Source organism: Ruditapes philippinarum, unplaced genomic scaffold (assembly GCF_026571515.1).
Source record: "Ruditapes philippinarum isolate M1 unplaced genomic scaffold, ASM2657151v2 ctg1021_1_1_1_1, whole genome shotgun sequence".
In the NCBI taxonomy this organism is placed as follows: Eukaryota; Metazoa; Mollusca; class Bivalvia; order Venerida; family Veneridae; genus Ruditapes; species Ruditapes philippinarum.
In genome coordinates, this window is record NW_026864430.1 from 169,760 (window position 1) to 186,707 (window position 16,948).

At 33.9% G+C, this 16,948-nt stretch overlaps 1 protein-coding gene across 1 annotated transcript; it reads right to left on the minus strand.

Annotated features, from left to right (window-relative positions):
* Positions 1-7,955: 7,955 nt before the first annotated feature.
* LOC132725539 (E-selectin-like) lies at positions 7,956-16,356 on the minus strand. The gene is made up of 2 exons (XM_060710671.1): positions 15,072-16,356; positions 7,956-12,547 (listed from the first exon to the last, which is right to left on the minus strand). The coding sequence occupies exons 1-2, from the start codon at positions 16,200-16,202 to the stop codon at positions 12,167-12,169; spliced, it is 1,512 nt and encodes a 503-aa protein (XP_060566654.1). The 5' UTR covers positions 16,203-16,356; the 3' UTR covers positions 7,956-12,166.
* Between the last annotated feature and the right edge of the window lie 592 nt (positions 16,357-16,948).

Here is a 16,948-nt window from a genome sequence, read left to right on the forward strand (position 1 = left end):
TCATGGAGATTTACATCAAACACAAAAATGGTCATACTTAACATGCCACTGTAACCCAAGTGTTCCCCGCTCCATGAGATTCTTTGTAAAGGGTCTTTTTTTCCCCTTTAACTGAGCTCGTCGCTTCCGGGATGAATCATGCTATTAAAAATTAAGGCCACTTTGTCGTCTAAACCCCCTAAAAAAAAGAAGTTCTTTTTTTCTGCGGAAAATCAAATTTTCCCCGTTTGAGTCTAATACTGATTAAAAAGGTCATAAACGTAAAAATTAGTTGGGCCCACTTACGTTTCTTGCTGAATTTATCAGTTTTTTTCATTTTCCCGTGCGTTTTAAACAGAAACCCGACACTTGGTGAAAAAGTTGAAAAAAAGTGGAGTTCATACTTTCCCTTTGGTTCTCGTTAAAGTTACCTTGGGGCCACCAAAGGAATTTTAAAGAACCCCTATATGCTCACATACTTCTACCTGGTGGAAATGGTTTTCTATGTGCAACCCTTACTGGGGCCTGCCGGAATCGTCATAAGTACGGACCAGTAATACTGTTAGTTAGGTCGGGACCTTGTAACAGATTGTCATTCAATGATGTGCCTCGAATACTTAGCAGCACAGTCAAAGACAACTCTTTATTACCCGGCTTCTTTGGTTAACAACTGGTGATGAGGTAGATACCAAATACGTCCGGGTTTCGAATCCCGGTTCTGGTATCTAATAAGGAAGCATAACCCTTATCAATATACCCTTCACCGTTTCTTTATACATCTCAAATAATCTTAATTATCTCTTTGAAGTTTTCGCTTCAAATGAGATAATCTTACAGTAGCCATCTTCATGTTATTTGGAAGACTTACGTCTGGGTTTCTCCACGGGAGTCCCAATTTGTAATGACCGTTTTCCTTTACTACTGTACCTTTCATTACTGAAAGTGCACGACGGTCTTCCTGTGACATCCCTGTGCCACAGCTCTTGACATCTGGGAAGTCAGTTGCCCATAACTTATCGATTTGCAACTGCCTCTAACTAGATAAACGAAAATTATACTACTTGATCAAATTTACCCACCATTTGGGGGGTCCTATGATACTCCAGCCCAATATTGACCTAAATTTCATAGGGTCACTTTTTTCCCCCTTCGCTGCCCTTTAACCCAGTGGGTTGGGTGTCGCTTCCCCCAAGCAATCAAATTTTTTTACACAATTTTTGGTAAATTGATACCATTGGTGTTTCCCTTTCCCGTATGACTGGTCTGGCAAAAACTGCAAAGGGTATAGGGGGGGGTTTTTTTTTTTGTCCCCTATTTGAAGGTCAATGACCCGACCCCCCTTTAATGCCTTAAGTGTAGTTTAACTTCTTTGCCATTTTATTTTGACGACTTGGGTTATGTAGTTAAGTTTTAAACTTTCATGGTTTACTTTCAAAAAGCTTTTTACAAGGCTTTTGCTACAAAAGGTTAATCGCTCCCTGCATCAAGGAGAGCGTACGTTTCTAAACTTGCATAGTTTTCGTTCCGACGACGCAGGAACTATGCGTAAACTTACCTTGTTTTGTTTACACCTCGATTCGGAAGCCGCAACATATTTATCCTCAACATTTGTAATTTGTTGATTTTACTAGAATCTCGGTGAAACATTGTATTATGTTTCCCGGTACAACCTGAAACCTCACAAAAACTATTTTGCCTACAATTTTCGGCAACATGTTTGAAATACAAACAGTTTTCACACATTTCATGCTCTCTGATAACCTTCAGCTTTGAATCAATATCAATGGAGCGAAACTCTGCGCATGCCCTTAATTTATGGGCCTTTTTACAATAAATACATGATAATCGTCCCCTAGCGGATTTCTCTAAGGGAGATTTACCTGAATTTCTCTTATCAGAGCCAGTGGACAGTGTAACTACTTTATTACGCTGAGAAGGGGTTTATATGGGAATTTCTTTGCGAATTCGCTGTTTGTTTTGACTCATTCGCAAAGTCATAACCATACATTGTATTGGCTACACTTGACCGTTCCCTCACAAAGGTTAGAAGATGGTTAAAACTTGGTTCGAGCCCCTGCTCTATCAGGCTACTTGCACGTTCGACCCACTGGGACCGAATGTGAAGTGGAAAGTCTCCTAACTATTTTGCGTAGGTTTTCCGTATTATTCACATCGGACATAAAACCTAGCTGTGTCAAGGTCATATGACATTTCTCCATATGGAGTGACAGGTTCATTAGTCCCTTTACGTCATTACTTTTTTATGGCACTGCCATTTACTAAACTATCAACATGGGACCGGGGCCACTAAATGTGGTTTACCGTACCTAGATTTAAGGATTTCTTTAGCCCTTAAAATAGCCTTCGTCGGAGACAAAATTACACAATCTTCGATACAATATTTTGCTTCACCCTGACACAATTGAATTAAATAATTTAATTTTAATCTATTGTCACTTACCCTTGCCTCGATATTGGTTTCGAAATTGCTGATGAATTTACAATAATCAGCAGGATTCCCACTAAATTTTATCACTCCGGTTTAGGTAAACCATAAACGTTTTGAGAATAAATTTGTCTTGATGGTATATTATCACAAAGATTTTCACTAATTGCATTGTCAGGTAAGTCCTTCACGTAATTTCAACTCGAACATCGGTTGCTGGCTTGTCGGGTAAGGATAGTACTCCTCTGTCATCGGAATCTTCTTCTTCAATCTCAGCAAGTTCTAGCTCGTGCCGGGCCGAAAGCAGTTCGAGCTCCCGGCGAGCCTCCTCGCTTCTGCGCTCTGTATCTTGTTTTTTCTTTCAGCTGGCGGAGGCGCAGTTCTCCCTCCGCTTGCGTGAGGCTGTAGAGCTACACGTTACCAACGGAAAATTTGCAACAACTCGTGTATTCTTGATTCTTCTCCAATTCACTTCAGCTTTCGTTGCTGGGTTACAATTACTTGCCATCTTTAGATGATAGCAATTATATGTTTGACGATATAATCCAAATAAATAACGGTTTAATCCAATTAAAAACTTTACATTTTCGTTAATAGATTATGTTCAATAAGCTGTAGGATAACACATGTTCAAAACTGTAGGAACTATACTGTTCAATAACTGTAAAGAACACAGTGTAGATTACGTGGGTGGTGAGAGAGAACACGTTAAAAACGGGTGTTTCACTTCAACTGTTCACCCAAATTCAACAAAAGACACTACGACACAAGTCCGTAAAGGGGCAGCTTCACTAAGTTTTGGGCAACAAAAAGATGCAATTCCACGCGCTATATTTTCACTTTTATTCCAGAAAACAACAACATAGTCTAAGGAGTATATAGCGTATATAGCGTATATAGCGGTTATCTGAAAGTTAAACAGTTATACTTCCATTAATAACAATTAAAACAACATACAAAGAATGCATACATACTTACAAATAAACAAGTCACATAATTATATAATTCATCCTTAACAAATACTGTGGGAATCCTGCTGCTAGTAATGTTAACAAATTTATTAATTGATAGAATTACAGATTATTTACTTTTACATCAAAGTTTTAACTAGGATACAGCTTTATCTGTCTTAACATAAAATTGTTAATGTATTTACCTTAACAATAATAAATGTAATTATTTTAGAACAAAACTTATGTAAACAATAATTTTCCCGAACGAAGGCAAATAAAAAACAAAAATAAACTTACTGAACAATGGTATCTGTGCCCGAAACTTAATAAATAGAAATTCACAAGATTTGTACTTCACATTCCGAAATCTTATTTTCAACTGCGCCTTAGAAAGGCGGCAAATCTTGCATTTGCATATAATTATTATTTCTAGGGACAGTTTTGACCAACCAAAATGCAGGAAGCGCCCTCTAAGAAAATAAAAGTAAAATTTGATTTTCTAAATATGGGGATCATTAATTACTAGGGAACGCTTAGTCTTGGCAGGGACCAGAGCGCACTAAAATAACACTGCGCTGGACAGTTGGCATGATTTATTGAAATCAAAACAATTATCTAAACATTTTAAACCGGTCTCTGATAATTAAAACCAGCACCAACATTCGGAGTCTGGAACACCGGCCCTCAATGAACTTTTTTACATAAGTTCATTCTTATATATTAAGGGAAGACGAAAGAATAACACGGTGTTCAATAACTGTAGGAACTATACTGTTCAATAACTGTAAGAACACAGTGTTATTCTACAGTTATTGAACAGTATAGTTCATACAGTTATTGAACACCGTGTTATTCTACAGTACTGTTAAGGTTTAAACCAAAATTTTAATATTCTAATATATCTCGAAATATACAAAGGGTATCGTCCCAATTCGCCATAAACTGCAACATTAGGAGTCGACATTTTAACAAAAAGAATTTTCTTACAAAATTTAAGGTGAATTCTTTCGATTTCTTTTGATTTTGTAAACCCCCATATTTCACTTGAATAATTTAGTACTGATCCGACAAAAGAATCAAAAAGTTGACAAACAATTATATATTTTTGACATTTAACTAATAAAACATTCATTGATTTCAAAGCTTTACCGACAAATTGTTGTTGATTTAATGCAAAACTCGTATAATTAAAAACAGTTCCTAGGTAGTTAAAATTTCTAAGTCCCCCACGTTCACGAAATACGATAACTTTGGTTTTTTTGTACATTGACTTCAAGACTCCATAGTTTGCAATACTCAGAAAGTAATCTAAGACTAGTGTTAATTTCATCTGGAGTCTTCCCAAGAATAACCATATCATCTGCAAACAAAAGTAGAATAAGAATAATATCATCAATATTTACACCTGAATTTATATCATCTTGCAAAAATAACTCTAAGTCTTCAACAAATAGTGAAAATAATACTGGTGAAATTACCTCCCCTTGTCTTAAACCAACAGCATATTTGAAAAACTCAGAGTACGAATTACACGACCGAACACATGATTTTACTTTTTCATACATGTCCTTAATTATTCTCAAAATTTTACTGTTAACCCCATGCTTATACAATTTAAGCCATAATGCATTTTTATATATACTCGTACAATCATATGCTATTTTTTAAATCAACAAAAACACAATATAATCTTTTATTTTCGAACCAAATTATGCAAAATAAACAAGGCATCAGTTGTCGAATAGCCTTTTCTGAATCCAAACTGTGCATCTGATATGGTATTATTCTCATTACAATATTTAACAATTCTATTATTTAGTATTGTCGTAAATAATTTCGACATACAACTTACTAAAGTAATGCCTCTATAATTTTTAACATTGTTTTTATCTCCTTTCTTGTGCAATGGTACAATAACCCATTCAGTCCATCTTTCAGGGGAAAAAACCGCTATCAAAAATACAATTAATTAAATATCACAAATATGCGCTGCCAGTATATCTACAGTTTCAATAAAATATTCGTTCAGCAAAAAATCGTTTCCGCAGGAATTATCACGCTTTAATGTTTTAACGGCGTTTAAAATTTCATTAATAGTAATTGAACTATTCAGAACGTCAGTATTATCATCATTTTCTAAATTTGAGTTAAATTATGATTTGTAGAAAAATCTTCTGCTTCAATATACACAATATATTGCACGGTACGATTATCAACAATCATGCTGAATGTGCCCACACGCATATTGACAGTACCAGTAAGCACAATAGGAGTGACATTGAGTAAATTGTAACAGCCATCAAGCACTGTGTATTTTTACCTCAATAATATTCCATAAGTTTATCTTGAATATTAAATGAGACAACTGTACAAGAGGAGCCTGCCCGAACCGCTTCAATGTAAATGTTTGATTTAGTCATTTATATACTTAGCTTTTTACGACCATTACTAAACGTGATTATAACTGTGGCAGACATGTGGCGCATATTTGCTTATTCTAAATTAATAATTGCAATATTTACAGTGCTAAAATTGATAAGTATTTAAAGCGGTGCTATGAGGTATAAGTGACGCTGGATATACTGAAAACCACGGTTGCGTAACAATTATAAAATATTATTTATTAGACATTATTATACGGAGAGACCGTTGCTCGAATAAAATGTTGGCCTAAAATATTAATTTTCCAATTAAGCACGTCATGCGTAAAAAACAAAGCAATATCTTAAATATTAAAAGATTTTCTTCTTCCATCACTACTGTACTTCATGCATTTAAAATTTACACTCTTTATATATGTTTTTAGGGAAAATATTGAATATATTATACATTTTACAAAGCATTATTTTAAATGGACCGGATATCGACAATACCGATATTGTTAGCTGTTGAAAAGAGCTTTCACTCTGCCCTGTCAGACCTTTCAATTATACATGTACACTATATCTTGAAGATAAAAAACAACGTATTGGGCGAAATGTTATGGCATTCCAGTAACGTGTTCTTCTAATCCGTATTCAATTATGTTCATTCATTTTTTACAAATTTTACAATGTAAATTCATTGTTTGCGTCCCATTGTCGTTTACTGGACAATCATTGTACGTAAAATGTCGTGAAAACAAAACACACATTGTTTATGTTAATTATATCTGAAAACAAGATATAAATTATATCTGAAAACAGAAATTCGTGCCAATAGATGCATTAGCTAATTGATTATCTAAATGAATGATCAGAAATGGTCACTAAATAATTCCTTTCACTTAATGAGACAAGTTCTTGTTCTGATCTGTAAATTAATGATAAGGTGTTGAAAGGGACAGTGTGGCAGGTTATGAACACAAACGTGATGTCGCTACACGTTTTTATTTCACGGAAATCTAAAGGATATAAAAATATCTTATAAAATACAAATATTTAAGGATGGGGTTTTAACAAAAATACAGTTTTCATTATACATAAAATGTTCTTTAATTTATCATTTCTTTCTCTTCAGTTTTTCCCTCCTTTGGTGATGAATAAATGAATGAATACGTGAGAAAGTGCGTGAGTAAATGATTGATGAATGAATGAATGAACGAATCCTCAACAATTATTTGGTAAGACCAAACACACTAGTATTGAGTATAAATCAGGACAGTAAATGTCATGCAATGAAAGATGGCAAATTGTTTCATTGACTTTATATCAATTGGTAACAGATATATTGTACTTTGCTTGTATAATAGTTGTCCGTACTCGTCTCCATCAAATGTATTCATGATCATCCTCATGTTCCGTCTTACCTTTCCACTTTCCATACGGCTGCTTGACTCGTATTGCATGAAAGTGATCCCATTACGTTTTATCTGCTTATTTGTGCTTATTCTCTTCTTAGACATGCAGGTCTACCATCTTCGATCAGCAATATTATGAGAACATTGCCATGGAATACATATCAAGGCAGGGTGATCAAAATAAATTTTGGGACTATAAAATTAACTTAAGTTTAAAATAAACGTGTATGAGTCAGCACTCCGATGTCAAGGCCACGATCCTGCATTGACAATCTCGCCATAGTATCTACACCAATGGTATTTATCATAAATTCGCCCTAAGGTCAATAGGGAGAGCATCAGATTAGTGATCTAGAGGTCGCTGGATCGATCCTCGTGCGACGGTTATTTCTCTGAATAGTCATTGAACTCTCAAGTTACCTGTAATTTTCCACCGTATTATTATTTTACTTCATGACGAAGAAGTAGTAGAAGAAGAAGAAGAAAATTTTATTATACTTATACATGTATCTCATTACACATCAAAACAACTAAAATACATATAAAACATTTAGTCACGGTTGGTATTAAATAGAACACAATTATAAATGTTCCTGTTTATACAATCAGAAGAATAAGCTCTAATAAGTATGAAATTAGATATTGAATAACAGTAACTTTTCACTAATAAAGTTTCTAACAGTGAATATAATGAACATTGTCTAGGATATGAATTCAATAAATCATTTCTTTTCATATTGGCTAAATATATACATTTGCTTAGATTGTTTAGAATTGATTTGTTGTTTGACTTAAGCATTTCTGTGAATTTGTACTTACTAGGTCTATGATAAAAATGACGTTTAATAAGCCGTATTCATGGTAAGCACTGCATATAAGAATAAAATGATACTCATCTTCGATCTCAGAGCAATGACATAATAGCTTAATATTTCCTGTCTTTTATTTATGTTGCTTCCATATCTACCTGTTTGAAATCTAAGATTATGCGAAGAAATTCTTTAAAGCGTAATACTACTCCTTAAATATTTAGATTTGATGGTAATGAAATAATTTCCATAATTTAAATCTGTTTTATATAAAGAGTATAAAGAGTGTTTAAAACATTATTGTTGTTTAAATTTGACTGCCATTTTTGTTCAAAGCAATCCAAAACTCCCTTTCATTTCATAAAGGTATTTAATTCTTTTGCTATATACATATAGGTAAAAAAGATAAAGTATTACAGACATAATTTTCTGGATAGATAGTTTGCGTATATTAAATTGATAACGCTTATGCTTACAAAATGATAAATGATGGAAAGGTGTCTTAATGGGTCATGAACTTGTTTCTTCACCAGTACCGGTTAGATCAAAGAAGCGGACTCTAGATAAGTTCAAATAATCTTTTAGCTGTCATCATCATACTATATAATTTCATCTTAGATGAATACATATATATTCCAACTTTAACAATGGTAAACTAATTCAATTATAAATGTAAAATGTACCTTAACTTGACTTGAAGTTGCACAGAAATATGATAAGCGCTAGCAATGCAAAATGGCTAAAGCTTTCGAACGCTTACATGTAAAATGGCAAATATGATTAGCAATGTGAAATGGTTTACGATTGATGATAAGAAAATGCTTATTAAAGCTACGAAATTATTAAGTATCCATATATTTACTTTATTCGCTATGCATGCCATGAAGGTTAAAATTAACTAACCTATGTCATTGATCTATGTACGTATCTATATAACATTGTCCCTGGGTATTTCTATAATTATTATGCTGTATAATCTTAAGTATGATTTATTAATATAGAACATGTCGATATAACCTTTTTGAAGGATGGAGAAAAATACCTCATAAATAATTAAAATTTAAATGCTGTATTATCTCTTGGAATCCAAATCCTCCAGGGACGGGATCCAAATCGACTCATTAAGCATACTTGTAATTGAACTTTTGCCGACCAATTTTCTACCCTTCAATAATTGTAATAGTACAAAGATATGTCAAGAAAAAACCATGGAGTTAATATATATCTGTGGAAAAACTTAAAGGGAATGTTCGTTTGGTGTACAGGATTTTAACTGACAGATTTAGGTGACAGGTGTGTTTTAAGCTTCGAACACCATTAAATGGTTTTCTTCCTCAACAAAAAATAATACCTCGAAAATTGTACACGTATGTCATCTAACAAAATATGTGTAATATTCATCTATTTAACTAAATAAGCATATTGTTTATCAAATTATAAGATATATACAAATATAAAAGTTAAACATATTAGTTTACATAATAAACAAGCAATTAATTAATCAAAATAAAGAAAATATTATTCGCGTTCAATAAATTATCTAACTAAATATAAAATTTTAAAATGTAGATAAAAAAAAGCTAAACACACTTTTTCCCAACTTGAAGGTGAGTGTAATATTTACTAAAGCCCCAGTCACATTAAAGTTTATGACCAGTAAAGACCAGTTCACGATCACCAGTGACCACTGGTCGCGTACACTCTTTAAAAAGTCTTACGACGATTATCGGTGATCTTCGATAGTCGCAGATTATCTTATTTAGGTGCCACGACCAATTTCAGTCGTAAAGAGGTTTTTGAGCTTGCACAAAAACCTCTCTGCGATCAAACAGGTTGCTAGTGAACTTATAAGGTCTTAGGCTGTCGCACGATCGTCGCTCGAAAGTGCGACAATCTTACGACATTCTTTACAAAGTGCCTATGATTAACCTTAAGTTATCGTGCGATGGTCGTAGGACAAGTTGAAGGTGATCGCATGAAAGGTCACGGGTAGTCGTAAGTAATCCCACACATCTCGAGACCATCGTACGTTTGCTTATGACCTGTCGTGCGATTGTCAATGATGACTTGTCTTACGATAGTCGCAGAAGTAAATTTATCTGTGCAAAAAGGGTTTTGGTCGCAGACAATCGCTGATGATCGTCAGTTTTACAAGTCATCGGTGGTCGCATATAATCGTAAGCTCTAGTGTGACTGGGGTTTAAGTAACATATTACTAAAATGTCTGTTAAAAGTACTAGTTAACAAGTAAAACATACTGGTCCTATTTAAATAGATAAACATGACTTAACAAAATAATATGCTAAACATACTATAAAAATAAACAAAGTCGCTATTTAACAAAATAAAGTCGCTATGTGATCACAAAATAAAAAGATTTATCTTTTTATTTTTTTTGTAATTCATGAAGCAAGATTACTGCTTTGTTCTACACATGAAGTTGTATTTTTTTTTCAAAATGCATTGTACACAAAACCAATGCCATGTTTGTAAAAAGACTTAATCATCTTCTAATAATCAATAGTGTTCCTAACTTACTAATTGCCAATTAACCTAGTTTAGCTTTAGACCACAAATAGTTTATTCAACACATTTAAGTAATTGACAATCATATATTACAAATCAAAATGATAAAAGAAGAAAAAAAGTAAACATTAATAGTTAAATAAGAGTTGACGTGTCATTGTATGTAAATGATATATATTTAAAAAATATCAATTTAAACATTCAAGCATGTCAAATTATTAAAATACTATTTTACATTCTCTGAGAACGTTGGTCGAACTAATTAAACAATGAATTGTAATCGATTTGTATCCGTGATTTTCATGGATTGTTTTGAATTTTTATTTATTAAGGTTTTATTTTCAGATAATATTGACATTTACGTGATTAAAACAATTGTTTTGTAAGCATATTCTTCTATTAGAAGTTAACCTTTGGACGATTGCATTCATGAATGGAGAAAATGAAAGTCCTAATTGTGTATAAAATGATAAAATGTATATGTCCTGCCTAACGCAATAAGCCAATTTCCACGTATTTATTTTTGAAAAGTTAAATGTGTATGTGATCAGCTAACAAGCATTGGTTTAACGAAGATAAATATATGTGTTCTTTCAGCACAATGCGTCTTACACTTTATATACATGCTACTTGTTGCAGAAACAATCGAAATGATACAATTTACTAGTACATACATTTGCACTGATAACAACGAAATATGAAAATAAATATGCGTGCGTGCGTGCGTGCGCTCGTGTGTGTGTGAGTGTGTGTGTGTGGCGCAACACGGGTACACATGTGGTTAGAGAGAAAACAAATTGCTAAAGCAAATGTCATGATACTTCAACTCTTTTATAACAAGGTCCTGTTGAAAACAAAATGGTTGAGAGTTTATGTCTAACTGGAATTAAATGATAAATTTGACCAGTATATCATTCATAATATGTGACATGAACACTGAGCTATGATAGAACATTATTTGCACAAGAAATATATCTCATGCAATTACAGACAAAGAAAAAATATGTTTCAAAAAATATTTGTATCACATTTTTATCATAATTATGTCATAAAGGTTTTCCTGCAGCTGTGCTAATCGGCCCATTTTAAGGTAAATTTTACTATCAGCCATATGACTTAGTCGTATATCCATACCTTGTAAAACTGTTTGACCACTAACTGATATTTTTGACCGTTTTCAAGCAGTCGTTGCATGGAGGCCGAGTTACCGGATTCCTGACAGGAGCTGCTCATGCAATATAACCTTACTAATGGCTAGCATATAAAATCTACTTTTTTGGGATAGAATCTTATGTTGTCCTATTTAGTTTCAAACGTCGCACTATTGACGGTTTGTACAAAATGAACATCTTGTCAAATAGTTCACAAACTTTACTCCGTAATGTCTTTCTATGTATGTATATATATATCACACACACAGGCACGCACGCACGCAACACAACATTCAACATTTTTACAAAACCAGGAAAATATTACATAGTCTTTGAAAGTTTCATTTTGCCATGTGATTCTTAGCATGTGACATATTAATCAAACTTTTTCATCACAAATCATGTACCATTTATGCACGTGTTAATTTCTGCAATATGAGTATAATTATATCACATGTGGTAAAATTTTGGTAAAATTTTAAGCTGTTATAAATATGCGATCAATGATATAAATTCATTACGACTCAGCATGGCCAACATGAACATCTACACTTCCCGTTCTCATAATCAAAACATAGTGCACAGCAATGGACTTCTCCGTCCCACGAGCCATCACTTTTACAATTTCTGACATTACTTCCGGTAAAATGCATGCCTATACTGGCACACCTATACTGAACGAATGTTCCTATCTTATACGGGGCCCCGGTTGAATATCCTTCGACATTTTCCCATTGGTCGTTGGGTGCGTCGGAACAATATTTGTAACATGCGGCAGTGTATTGCCACTCGCCAGTGAGCAGACATACAGCAGTTGGCTGGGAAACATCAGGATGGGTATAGTATCCCGAGTTACATGTGTACGTCACAGAAACATCTTTCTTGATAGGTTGGGCTGGTAGGTTCTACAATAAAAATAAACATTTAATCTATTGTGGACATCTCCTTAGAGCAGACGCAGTGATCTAGTGTTTATACTGTGTGACTAGAAATTCAGGGTATGTTTGTTCTAACATCCCCGCTTCTCAATCCAATTATCTCAATCCTTAAAGATACTCACCACAATGTGATATACAAAGTTTAAGTATTTTAATCCAATTTGTGTTTCATAATCATTTTTAGGTAAACTGTTAAGACACTGAAAAATAGCCGAAGCGAGTTTTTTTCCTTTTGATATTTTCTTCCGGCAATGTGTTTTTTGAGCCTCGAAAATAGCAAAAAGTCATAAGGGCCAAGATCTGGCGAATACGGACAGTGATAATATTTGCAAAAGATCGATTATTCGAGCTATTGTCAAAGCTAAACTGAGCTGATTTACAAACCCTTTGTATCAATTTTAGAGCTTACACAACCAACTATGCGATAAATGTACATAGTTCGTGTAAAACATGGTAAAAAGCAAGATTTTGGCATAGTTGCATTTATATTTGAACAACCCTCGTAGAGCAACTTAATCTAGAATGAATTGATTTTGGGGTTGTGATTTACGTTGCTTTAACAGTTCAGGTCGTGAGGGGACTTTCCAGCTTCGCTGGTGGAGGAACACCTCTGACACCCGAGTAGAACCACCGACGATTCTAGCATTATGTCAGACTGTTTGAAAAATCTGCGAAAAAAGATCCATTAGAAGATATTTTTTGCAAATATAACCGACATATCAAGGTGTATGGAGGGTGATTTATGCCAAAATTATATCTTGCTTTCTTACGTTACATCGTGCTTTCTAACTTGTACATCGTGCTTTCTAACTTGTACATTATGCATTCTGACATATACATCTTGCATTCTGACTTTTACATGTTGCTTTCTTACATGCACATCATGCTTTCTGCTGTGTACGACTTGCTTAATTCTATGTTGATGTCGTTTTTTAACGATCAATTATTATTCTTTTGTTGATCTGGTATATTAATTCAATAAATTAACCTGCAACTGTTTGTATTTGGGTCTATTTACTCAGCTTGAATGACGAATGTCATAAGGTAGAATGCGCATAGCCGAAAGCCGAATGCAGCATGCATAATACAACGCGACATCTGGTGTAATAATATGTGACACCCAAATTATGCTAACAGGTGGCGCTACAGTTATATTCTCGGTAAAGTCCGTATTGCGGTTCGGATTCAGTTTACCAAGATACGTCCCTTTGTTTTAAAATTTCCATTTGCACTCATGGAGGAAATATACAAAACGATTTAACCAATATTTATATTTATTAATGAAACTCTGTAGGTCAAATTATATTTCCAGCTGACAATGACAAATTGCACATTTCCAAATCAATGGTTTTAGAATTTTCTTTTTTCATCAACAAAATATAATTAAAAAATAGAACAGTTGTTCAACAATGTTCAAAGTACTTGGGCCATAAAAAACTTCTTATTAAAATATTTCATCCTCTTGAAAAGTTCTTAAATTTTGACATGGCTTATTTCCAATACCTGTGACCATCCACAACATTTTAATGTGTTTTTATGTGTTCCTTCAGTTTTAAGCTGACACTGTGAACAAGAACCTGGGCCGTATTCATAAAGCAACTTAGTGAAAAAAAAGACATTTTTTGACAAGTTGAATTTAAAAAATCTAACATGTGTACAAAATTAGTTTGAAAATAGGCAAGAAAATGTCCTTATTAATAAAAACACATTAAAAATGTTGTGGATGGTCACAGGTATTGGAAATAAGCTATGTCAAAATTTAAGAACTTTTCAAGAGGATGAAATATTTTAATAAGAAGTTTTTTATAGCCCAAGCACTTTGAACAATGTTAAATAAATCGTTTTGTATATTTTCTCCATGAGTGCAAATGGAAATTTTAAAACAAAGGGACGTAACTTGGTAAACTGAATCCGAACCGCAATACGGACTTTACCGAGAATATAACTGTAGCGCCACCTGTTAGCATAATTTGGGTGTCACATATTATTACACCAGATGTCGCGTTGTATTATGCATGCTGCATTCGGCTTTCGGCTATGCGCATTCTACCTTATGACATTCGTCATTCAAGCTGAGTAAATAGACCCAAATACAAACAGTTGCAGGTTAATTTATTGAATTAATATACCAGATCAACAAATGAATAATAATTGATCGTTAAATAACGACATCAACATAGAATTAAGCAAGTCGCACACAGCAGAAAGCATGATGTACATGTAAGAAAGCAACATGTAAAAGTCAGAATGCAAGATGTATATGTCAGAATGCATAATGTACAAGTAAGAAAGCACGATGTACAAGTTAGAAAGCACGATGTAACGTAAGAAAGCAAGATGTAATTTTGGCATAAATCACCCTCCATAAAGGTGAGTTTACAAATCAAATGCCAAAAATGTAATTTGAGTTTGCATCAATTTAAGTTATTATAATTTGCTGAGTATTTCATTAGAAGCAGAGTCATCCAGCTTTTACTTTGAACACACTTACATGAAAAATCCCATTTGTTACTGCCGGAAGTTGACAAAACGGATAACATTCAACTTGAGGCGCTGACCATTTCCCGTCGTTTCCGCATGTTATTTCCGGTATACCGTCAGACAGGTAGAAACCCTGGTTACATTCATAAGTCGCTGTCATTGTATAATTATATAGCGTTCCTGGAAGCGGCGTACCATTTTCTACTGTTGGAATTTCATTCTGATGACAAAACGCATAACACGCAACTTCCGGTTGCGACCACGTGCCTTGGTCATTACAATTAACAAATCTGGAACCAGGGGACAGATAATATCCGCTGTTACACATGTACTTGGCTTGTTCAAAAATTGTATAGATGTTACCGGGTGTTGGACCACCGTTTGGTATCGGCACGATGTCTGTTTGGTGGCAGTACGGTAAACATTCGAACTCAGACCATGTGCCAGTCTTGTTACAAACTATTGTCCTATCTGTTATATTATAATAACCATTTTTGCAATTAAATGTGGCGATCGTGCTATCAACAAACCTATACGTTGACCACGATGAAACTAGCGCAGATGATTTGATCGGAATAGATGGACAATTCTTTAAACATTCAAAATCCGTAGAAGACCAGTTTCCGTCACTGAGGCAAGTCACAGATGGTAGACCTATTGGAGTAAATCCTTTGTCGCAAACAAGCTCATTTTTGTCGCCCACAGAACTCAGTGGTTTAATCCTAAACGAAGCGTTCACAATTTCCGTTTCCGATTTACAATATACTATTATACATCTAAAGAACGGGGGTTTACTAGAGTCTATGCACATGGAAGTTTCATTGCAAGGATTTTCGTTGCATGGTCCATCCAGCTCGATAGTTTCGTTGTTTATGACAACATCAAAACACCATTCAGGTTCTAACCCACTTAGCGCTAGTCCCGAACTATTCCTGAGGGCACAATGTTTTACATAGTTGTTGTAGTTAACCGCTGCGCATATAGTCCGACGCCGACATTCCAAGATGCACTCCTCCACTGTAATACCAACAAAATGGTGAAAACTGTGCAAAGTTGTACATGGGGATAACGTGTATAAAGTTTGAACAGCATGAGCGGATAAGTCTATATTTAGAAAAACAATTCCAAAAATAAAGAACATGTTTCCTGTATATTGTATACGACACTGAATCTATACAAGTGAAGCAAATATTCTTATATGGTACGGTGACTGTTTCACCGTGCTTTAATGATTTTTGTTTTAATGATGGATGACGGGTAACAATTAAGGTAGTGTATACCTAGAAATAGAATAATCACAATGGATATACTGATGTTATATACAGTTATCAATATATTACATATGAAGGTATGATAGCACATTAGTTAGACCGCATCATTTTTGTAAATAATGAGAAAAAAATATGGCTTTTAAGTTGTTCTTTTTTATGTAAAATTAACGATTTTTTAATTCTGTATATCGCGTGAATTAATTTCAATGGTTCTGAAACGCAAAGAAAGGTTGTTGTTAATGTAAAATGAACAATATCTTAACTAATCATGATTTTACATTAGAAATACAAATGCCATTTTGATTTTTAAAACTATCTGTTAAATGTAGAAGGGGTAAAATAGATTCCATAAGTTTTCCCCAAGGATGGGCCGATACAGAATAAGTATTATTTATTGATGTTAGAAGCTAGTTTGCGTTTACATACTTTTCATTACAGAAAATGTTCTTTTCAGAAAAAGAAATACGCAAATACAATACCACAAATAAGAAGATTTTTTATTGCATTCTTATCCTGGTACAAGTGAAAGATGGGAATGCCCTGCTATATTTGAAAGTGTCCATAAGTAGTGTAGTGTCCATAAGTAGTGTTCAAGAGATTTTGGTAGCACACGTAG